This window comes from Penaeus monodon, chromosome 38, assembly GCF_015228065.2.
Source record: "Penaeus monodon isolate SGIC_2016 chromosome 38, NSTDA_Pmon_1, whole genome shotgun sequence".
NCBI lineage: Eukaryota > Metazoa > Arthropoda > Malacostraca > Decapoda > Penaeidae > Penaeus > Penaeus monodon.
The window spans coordinates 28,399,244-28,408,981 of NC_051423.1; the positions used below are offsets into that span (position 1 = coordinate 28,399,244).

General features: G+C 38.6%; 2 protein-coding genes across 2 annotated transcripts in view; one reads left to right on the forward strand and one right to left on the reverse strand.

Annotated features, from left to right (window-relative positions):
* Nucleotides 1–9,051, forward strand: part of LOC119596779 (DNA polymerase zeta catalytic subunit-like) — a gene marked incomplete at its 3' end in the record, with an annotated part of 9,818 nt that extends 767 nt beyond the window's left edge. Inside the window, 19 exon segments of the mRNA XM_037946104.1 lie at nt 1–224; nt 226–375; nt 377–481; nt 483–692; nt 694–940; nt 943–960; nt 963–1,037; nt 1,040–1,122; nt 1,125–1,226; nt 1,311–1,361; nt 1,442–1,520; nt 1,523–1,731; nt 1,733–1,843; nt 1,846–1,998; nt 2,000–2,043; nt 2,045–4,138; nt 4,140–8,497; nt 8,639–8,775; nt 8,945–9,051. The exon segment at nt 1–224 is cut by the window's left edge and continues 81 nt beyond it. Of these exon segments, the coding sequence (XP_037802032.1) occupies nt 1–224; nt 226–375; nt 377–481; nt 483–692; nt 694–940; nt 943–960; nt 963–1,037; nt 1,040–1,122; nt 1,125–1,226; nt 1,311–1,361; nt 1,442–1,520; nt 1,523–1,731; nt 1,733–1,843; nt 1,846–1,998; nt 2,000–2,043; nt 2,045–4,138; nt 4,140–8,497; nt 8,639–8,775; nt 8,945–9,051 (8,557 nt within the window).
* A 582-nt stretch (nt 9,052–9,633) lies between these two features.
* LOC119596780 overlaps nt 9,634–9,738 on the reverse strand; it is a 27,167-nt gene continuing 27,062 nt past the window's right edge. The window contains exon 7 of the mRNA XM_037946105.1: nt 9,634–9,681. Coding sequence (XP_037802033.1) covers nt 9,634–9,681 — 48 coding nt within the window. The remainder of the gene's footprint in view (nt 9,682–9,738) is intronic.

The window sequence follows — 9,738 nt, forward strand, 5'->3', positions numbered from 1 at the left end:
ATGTTTCTGAAGTTACTGGGGAAGGCCGTCTGAATGATTGCAGGGAAGCTACACTGGATTCTAGCACAGCTTCACAACAGGATGTAGTAGTGAAAGATAGCGATCAAGTGTCAGTAGACAGCCCACGGAAACCCCCAGAGACAGACATAAGTAGTGTTTCTTTGCCAGGTGTCTCTGCACCAGTTTTGAATGAAGGAGATGAAATTGCCAATGGGACTTCCTTGCCCAGTATCAGCCATGGAGTCAGAAAAAGATACCTCAAAAAGGGTTAGTAAAGCTTCAGACAAAGAAATTTCTTCTAATAAAAGTCAAACTCATGACAGTTCCTCTCTAACATCTCCAGAGGAATCAAATAAGTTATCTAAAGATCCCAGTAAAAATGTTTCCATGCAAGGATACAGGACCAGTATCATCAGAGAATTCTGGTGATATGTCCTTGGTGGATTGTAGCAAAACATCTTTGGAAAAATCCAGAAAGAATTTCACCCACTGTTTCCCTCTAAGGAGTTGCCCCAGGTTGTGAGGAGGACTCCAGTGAACCTGAGACTCCTAGTAAAACCACAAGTGAAAAAGTTACCAAAGATTCCAGTGAAAATTCTACTGATGACTTGAAAGAAATGCTGCCATAGAGTGTAAATTTTTCTTCAAGGAACAGTTCTCAAGAACCAACCAGAGACTGTTCTCAAGCACCACCCCAAGGTGGCAGCTAAAGAATCCTGTCAGATAATACCCAAAGACAGCTCCTTACCATCACCCTAAGCCATCTTGTGAAAAAAAACTACTGACAACACTGAAGTACCAAGCAAGGTGTCTTCGGGAGTGTCAGTAAAAGACTCCACTCAAAAAGTAAAGGATTCTGAAGTATCAACAAAGGATGCCACTCAACTACCAACAAAAGATTCTCCTGAAATATCAGCAGAGGAATCATCTGAAATATCAGTACAGATTCTACTGAAGCACCAACTACGGAGCACCAGAATCAGCAGAGAACTTGGCTGAAGTAACAACTACAGTCTCTCATATATCCACAAAGGAAACTGTGAAGTGGCAGTGAAGAAGCTTCAAGTATCATCAAGGGACTCTCTTGAAGAACCAACTGGGGAAACTCAAATAAAAAAACGGGAGACTCCAATCTAATAACATCTGTGGATTCTCCTCGGGAATCAGAAAAAGTGTCTCCTCAAATACCAATGGACTCCACTCAAGTACCAACCAAGGAGTCTACAGTATCAGAAAACTGACTCCACTCAAGTACCAACCAAGGAGTCTACGTATCACAAACTGACTCCACTCAAGTACCAACCAAGGAGTCTACAGTATCAGCAACTGACTCCACTCAAGTACCAACCAAGGAGTCTACAGTATCAGCAACTGACTCCACTCAAGTACCAACTAAGGAGTCTACAGAAACCAGCACTGACTCCACTCAAGTACCAATAAGGACTCTTCTCAGTTATCAAATGAGGAAACATTACACACTTCACCCAAGAAACCTCAAAGTGAAGGAGAAACCCTAGCTTCAATTGTACATCAGAAGATTTGGATAGTCACTTGGTTGAAGATGGTACTCAGAAAGAAAGTGAATGTGAAGATATTTGTAACTCAACTAAAGATACTAAAATACCACCGCTGAGAGTAATTCACCAGATATTATTAAAATTAGATGAATTAAAATCAGTTAGTGAGGATAGAGAAGAAAATGAAGATCCAAAATCTTTATCATTAAGAGTGTAAAATTTCAAGATCATTTGTTAAAATTCCTGATCCTGATGAGCAGAATGTGGAAGAAGATTTGACAGATAGTAATATTAGTAGCAGATCCAAAAGTAATGTGTCCATTTGGGCCCCAGTGCTAGTATATCACCCTCTGATAACAGTTCAGCAGAATGTAAACAGAAATTAGTAGAGGATAATCAAATTGACAACAAAATCAAACCCACAAAACAATAGGTGAAAACCACAAAGAAAGATTCAGAACTGTCATGTCAAGGAATTAATAAAAACTTCACCAGAAAAGGGGAAGAGTAAAGATGTGCAGGAAAGTAAGAAGCTAAGAAGTGACAGCAGATGTTGCTAAAATTTCCACCAAGAGTACCTCTGCTACAAGAAATGTCATCCCAGAAGGAGACCTAAAACATTTAAAGTCTACTTCCAGCAGAGAATCATCAGGGACCAAGAAATCAAAATCACAGGAGTCTAGCAGGAAGAAAAAGGAAGCCTCTCATAGAAGTACTGCTACGAGCAGTCATGGAAGTAAAAGTAGAAGTAGGAGAAGTAAGAATGAGCCCAGAGGAAAAGACTCAAGAAAAGAAAAAGTTAGGGCAGATGTTCCAGCTAAAGATAGCTTATCTGAGAAGCACAAAGATGATTGTAACACAATAACTAAGACCTCTTCAAGAAGTGATTCACAAACACCCGGAGAAACACAATCTGAAACATCTTTAGACACGAGTAAGGCATGCAGTGATGGTGCTCAACAGGTCAAGGAACAAGAACCTAAACTGCCAAAGAAACACAAGAGTGATATTAAAAACAATGAAAGAAAATCAGAGGCAAGTCAAAAAAGAGATAGCAGTAATGGAAAAGATGGGATGGAAAAGGATGCAAAAATTAATAGCAAGAGTTTAACCAACAAAGCTTTGCTAAGTTCTTCATCAGTGAGAGAAAAGTCATGCTCTGATCAGAATAAGGAAGGTGCTGTAGAAGATATACTGACATTGTTAAAGAAAGAACCTGAAGACTCCATTCACACTTCAGAAGATTCAGCAACTGGTCCATCAAATCAACAACTTAACTTACTAGCTAGTGGAAACACTGACAAAGATACCAGCAATAATACAATAACTGCCCAGCAACAAGATGAGGGTACATGCTTGGGAACAGATTCACCAAAGGCAGGGGAAACAAGTCCTAAGGCAAAGTTAGGTGATATGCTGAGAGAGAAGGATGATAGGAAGACTGTCAGCAATCCTGATATACATAAAACAAGTGATTTGAAACAAAAAGATAAATCTCCTGATAAAGAAAAGGTTCTGCCAAAGCCTGACACAGGGAGAAAGCAGCCTGAAAAATTGACTTCACAGAGGGAAAAATACAAATCAGTCTCTTTTGATGATCAAGTAGGGAAAGTTTCACCAGAGCAAGGAAAATTAACTGGTGCAGATAAAGAGAATGTGAAATCAAAGAAAAAGGATGACAAGCTTCAGAAAGAAAAAGAAGAAAATTCCACTCCATCAGCTGAAAAGAAGAACACTCCGTCTCCACCAGCTGAAAGAAAAAACACTAGCCAGTCATCAGGCAGTACACCTAAAAAACGGTTAATTAGAGATGAGCGTAAAACTTCATTTGATCTAGAATTAGCAAAGATATTTGGAGAAACGAGAAGTGAAGTTGTAAGTAAAAAGAAGAAAAAAGTAATTCACAAGGTGAAAAAAGATTCTTTGGTGAAAGTCAAGAAAATCCACAAAATTACTAATCAAGAATGCAGAGAGAAAGATAAAACAAGCTCAAAGGCTCCTTTACCAAAAGAAAACAAGCAGGCATCATCAAGCTCAAATAAAGAGAGAACTAGTGAAACAGTTGCTTCAGAAAACAGTAAGAATGTGGTTCTAGTTGATGGCAAAGAACACAGTGTTAAAACATTGGAAGCCAAAGTAAAGCAGCATGGCAAAGAACAGGATAGTGCCAAAACAACTGAAAACAAAATTCAGCAGCACAGCAACAAAACATCTGATGGCAAGGTTCAGAAGCATAGTGTCAAAGAAGCTGAAAGCAAAATTCAACAGCAAAGTGCCACATCCCTTGAAAACAAAGAACAGCAGTGTAGTGCTAATACATCTGAAGACAAACTCCAACAGCAAAGTGTCAAAACATCTGATGGCAAAGAACAGAAGCATAGTGCTAAGATATCTGAAGGCAAAGTTCAGCAGCATGGTGTCAAAGTATCTGAAAGCAAATTTCAACAGCATAGACTAAAGACACCTGAAGACAAAATTCAACATATTTCCAAAACATCAGAAATTAAGGAAAGGACAAGTGCCAAAACATCAGATGTTAAAGAAAGACAAAGTACCAAAACATCTGAAGTTAAAGAAAAACAAAGTACCAAAACATCCGAAGTTAAAGAAAAACAAAGTACCAAAAACATTCGAAGTTAGAGAAAGGCCAAATACCAAAACATCTGAGAATAAAGATAAACAAAGTACCAAAACATCAGAGGTTAAAGAAAAGGAAAGTTTCAAAGCATCCGAAGGTAAAGAAAAGAAAAGTGCCAAAACAAATGAAGGCAAAGTTCAACACCATAACCTTAAAACAGTTGATAATAAGGAACAAGCTGAAGCTGCCACAGCAAACTCAAGCAGGGATAGTGGTGAAAAGGATTCAAGTCCTGAGAAAAATGATCAGACTGTGTTACAAGGCCATAAAAATAATGAAGCACAAATCACAAATATTTCCCCAAAAGATACAGAAATGATGTCCAGTAAAGAAAAAGCAAAATCAGCTGATGAAAACCTAGGGGAAATGAACATAGAATGTTTAGAGGGGAAAATTTTACTCATCACAAGGAATGCCAGTAAAGTAGACCTTGGCAAGAAACATGTGAGCCGCTGGGATGTTGTTAACAAGGTGGAGAAAGGGGAAAAAGTTCAGCCAGTGCCAGATCAAAGTTCTGTAACCACTCCCAAAAAGAGGAGCCGATGGGATCAGATGGAAAAGGAAAGCAGTAAATGTGTATCAGAACTAGATAGGAAAGAAAGTGTGAGTGGGGAGGATGAGAAGAACAAGGCAAAAGATAAAATTTTAAAAGTGAAAGGAGATCATCAGGAATCAGCAGATACACAAGATGAGTGTGTGCCCATTTCTAAGAAAGTCAAGGGGGCTGAACTATTTGCTGACAAGAATAAGAAGCTTCAGAAGACCCTAAATGATTTGTTTTGTGAAGAAACTCCAGCTGGGAATGATGGGGACCAGACATCAGTAGCCTCTGATCAACAAAGAAAATCAAAACCCAAATTAAGAAAAACTTTAACAGATCTTTTTGGCAATCTATCTTCATCCTTCTGTGATGATGAGGAAGAAGATGAGGAATATGAGCCTAGTGCTGACTTCCAGAATAAACGTGGAACACTGAATAGTACAGACAGTCTGCCAGAAGTAGAAGGAGGAGGAGAGTATGAACCAAAATCATTAAACAAAATTAGTACAGTTGAAGAATATGATCCGAAATCTACACAAAAAAGTTCATTGAAACCAGCTTACGAGCCCAAGTCAACATCAAAACCAGTTTCAGAGACTGAGTATGAACCACAGCCAATATCAGCAGTTGTCAACAAACCAGAATACACTCCAAAACCAATTAACACGGATAGTGCAAAGACTGAGTATGAGCCAAAGCCTATCTCAAAAGCTCTCCCAAAGCCTGAGTACAAACCCATGTCTGTGTCAAAAAGTTCATCTTCCAAGAAAAGTTCTGAGAATGCCTCAAAGACCGCTGCTGAGAAACGAACTGACAACGGAGGATTGGTGGCACCAAAGCACGATTCAAAGTCAAAGCCAGGATGTGATTCGCAACCTACTAGAACATCAAAAGGTGATGATAGCTCCAAGACCTCAAAGGGGGAATCTAAAATGTCTGACTCAAAATCTTCTTTGAAGAAGAACTCAGATACTGAGGACCTGAAGACTCCTAAAGGGAATTCAGATTTAGAACAGGTTCTGAAAGCATTGAAAACTATGTCGAAGGCAGACCAAGATTCAAAATCTAAGACAACATCAAAATCGGAACAAGATTCAAAATCCAAACCTACATCAAAATTGGAACATGATTTAAAATTGAAATCAAAATCAAAATCAGACTTAACTTCAAAAGAACGAGAAATAACTTCCAAATCAGCAAAAGACTCAAGATCGAAGTCGGAGAAAGATTCGAGACCATCCAAAGGGAGTTCCAGGTCAGATCATGAATCAGGACACAGCTCCTCAAAGAGAAAATCAGATACAAGGCATGAACCATCGAAGAAAGCCACAAGAGAGGGCGAATCCTTGCAGACTTCAAAAAAGCCATCAAAAGACGAGCGTGATTCCAAATATGTGAAGGAGCCCTCAGTGTCCCACTCCAACCTAAAATCCAAAAATTTGTCAAATTCTGATTGTAATTTAAAGTCCACAAAAAGTAATATAAAGTCTGAAGTTGATGGAAAGATGTCAAAGGCTTCTGATCCAAAGTCCTCAAAAGACATGTCAAAAACAGCTCATTCAAAGCATTCAAAAGCCACATCAAAATCAGGTTCCAGCTCAAAATCTTCAAAAGATTCCAGGAGACCAGACAATGAACCAAAATCTAAAGGGGTATGCAAGGGAGAAAATGCCTCTTCAAACACCAAAGAGCAAATGAAATCAGAGAATGCAAAATCAGCAAAAATGGTGTCAAAAGATCCATCCAAGCCAACAAAACAACAGATGGATTTAAGTGAAACTGCCTTCAGAGAGTTACCAACATCAGACAAAGATTCCAAATCATCTAAAAGAACCAGCTCAGATCATTTGAAAAAGTCCAATAAAGATGCTAAAACATCCAAGGAAATTAACCAGACCTCTGCAGCAAAAGAGAGTTCAAGTTCTCAGACATCATCTAAAAAATTGTCAATTTCTTCATCAAAGGAAACCATGAGTACAGAAGGAGATAAACCATCAGGAGTTGCAGCAGCCAAACCAGAGGAAGAAACAAAATCCAAAGACTCAGTAAAATCAGAGAAACACAAAACCAAAGTTAGTGCAACTGTTCCTTTATCAGAGTCTGACTCTTCATCAAAAAAAGATCCTTCTAAATTAAACCAGAATGTTGTGCTGTCAGAGAACACAAAATCAAAAGGAGAACAAGATATGAAGAACAGCAACCGAACATCTGCAAGTTCTCAAAGTAAAGGTAAGAAAGGAGATGATGATCAGTATGTACCAAAAGCACTCTCGAGTGAAAAAAGACGAGCCAAGTACATTCCTCAGGCATTAACTTTACCAACCAATAACATAATTGAAGAGGATGAATACAGTCCTCTCCCGGTTGGGCTTGATAAACCAACACCAGAGTATATTCCAAGTGATATCTCTGAGAAGTCTAAACATTTATTGCAAGAAGAGGAATATGTCCCGCAGCCAGCCAAAGTTATACCTTATGGAGCTGGTGCTTCAACATCTGAGGACACTAACAAAAAATCACTGGATCCACAGTCTGACCAGCAACTAGTAGTCACTCAGAGCATTGACAAAGTTATCCCAGGGTTTTATCGTGAGCAGGAGGGTGGTGACAGTAGCCAGGGAAATAAAGATGCAAACTCAGGGAAGAAAAGGAAAGACCAGGACCAGTCTGGCAGTGGATCCTCAAAGAAGAATGGGGCTAGAAAGCTAAAGACAAAAGTGCCGGGGCCTGGAGCAGCTTCAGGAGGTTCAAAAGTTCTAGTGTATGTTCCACCACCACCAACCTATGAACATATTGTAAACACCCTAGGAAATTATGATATTCCTGAAGTAGTCCATCCAACTGCTTTTTGTAGCAATCCAAATGATGTACCCCCAAAAAGTTTGGAAATTGGAGGCAAAGTTCTTAAACTGCAGACAACAGTGACGTCTGATTTAGATGACTTTGAGGGCCGTTTTCAAGAGGACGGGCTGTATAATTGGCGATTGCTTTTGAATACCTTAAATTCAGAAGTGTCAGAGCAAGTTGTTCACGATCCATATATGATGAAGACTCAAGGGAGTGCCAAGTCTGCAATACTAACGCCACTGAGAACTCCACCATCACCAGCAGATGTAACAAAGTGGCTGAAAGCAAGGAAGATCATTAAGACAATCAGTGAGGGGAAAGGTGATGAAGGTGATGATGATGAAAATGATGGTGGTGATGATCCATCGTCATCTTCAAAAGATAAGCAGAGGAAATCAGAGGATAATGTAGCTAGTTCTTCATCAGATAAAGGGACCTCTACAAAAGAAACAACACAAAGCGAGTCATCAGGTGAGAAGACAAAAGGTCTGTCCAAAAAGTGTGTAGAAAATGTTATATTTACCACCAGCACACCCCAGTCACAGAAGTTCTCAGGCCTTAAGTTGCTGCAGCTCACACCTATAGGAGAGACCAAAACATCAGAAGAGAGTGCTGCAATGGGAAAAAATCCATCAGCAATATCAGGCCAGAGGAACACGAAACGTAGAGTTTCATGGGAAAATGATGTGCCACTCACAACAGTTGCAGGTGAACCCAAGAGGAGACGAGTTTCTTTTGAAGGAATGTCAGACACAGACCTAGGTGTTCAGAGGCTAGACCAGGAAGGAAGTCAAAAGAAGGATAAGTTTGGTAGTCTTGAATTGGTTCCAGAGGAAATACAGGAGTCTACAGATGCAAATATGCCACCAAAGCAACATCAGCTAAAAGGATCAACCCTTCCTACTACCAGTGGAACGTCAGGTCCTGGAATGAAGAAAGGGGACAATCTTCAAGGTACACTCATGGCCTAGTTCTGTTCATTTGATAATCTTTCTTGAATATCCAATCTTTATAAGAGAACGGTAATAGGAGAATTTCAGCCAAAAGATTAAAATGAACTAGATTTCCTTTCTAAAGGAGACTGTACTGTTCCAGGTGGAGCAGAACAGTCAGAGAAGAACAAACCTCCCCAGATGTCTGAGGTGAGGGCAGACCTCTCGCTTTCTGACATTGAGGACTTCATTGATAGTTCTCAGCCTCCTGTGTCACTTACTCCATCTGTCCCATCAAAGGTAAAGGTGTAGAATATCTATTTAAACTTTTCTGGTTTTCAAATTGATTGTTTGATAATGTAAATCTTTAAAATTAATATCCTACTTTTTTAAAATACTTAGGTTGTTTAAAGAGAATGAATCATAGCAGAAAATGGACTTTGTAATTTAAGTGTAAGATAATTCACAGATTGCAAGACAAGGTAGTCAGCTTAGCAGTGATTCCAGTCTTCGTAGACAACTAATGGACACACAATTTCGCCAGCAGTTTCTTAGCTTTTCTGAAGGACTAACATCGTTATCACAGGTGACTATTAGTAAATAAGAAAAGTAAATGTGCATGATAAAAAAAAAAAAAAAAAATTAAAAATGATGAAGGAATGAAATTTGGGGGGTGGGGAAAATATTATATAAATAAAATAATAATATATATATAATATATATAAAATACATATACATAAAAAACATATAAAAATAATATATGCAAACTTTATAAAAAATTACCGTTGTTCAGGGAGATTTTAGTTCCTCCGCAGCTATGTGGTCATGTGAAGAGATATTCACTTTAGAGATTGAGACCAAAATCTCGTTGAAGCACTAAAAAAACCCCAAAGGTAGAGGATGGGAAAAATACACGTGAGGTTTACGGAAAATTTATTTTATCATCTATTTATTTATTTATTTTCATTTACTGCGTTTGCAACATCAAGGTTCGATTATCTACCTATCTCCCTGTTACCTTTATTCCTTGATGCATTTATCACTTATTTCCATTGTTCTCAGTATTTTTATTACACTTTAATAATCATATATTCATTAAGGATAAATAACACTATCGATATTAATAGCATTAGAAAAAAATGACATTTTCCCAAAATTTCAAGGGCCCAATAATGGTCTTCCTGGTGGGCTAGCATTGTGGAACATCTGTGTGATGGATTAAATGCGACTGGTTTAAAAGCAATGACATCCTGAATGTCACCA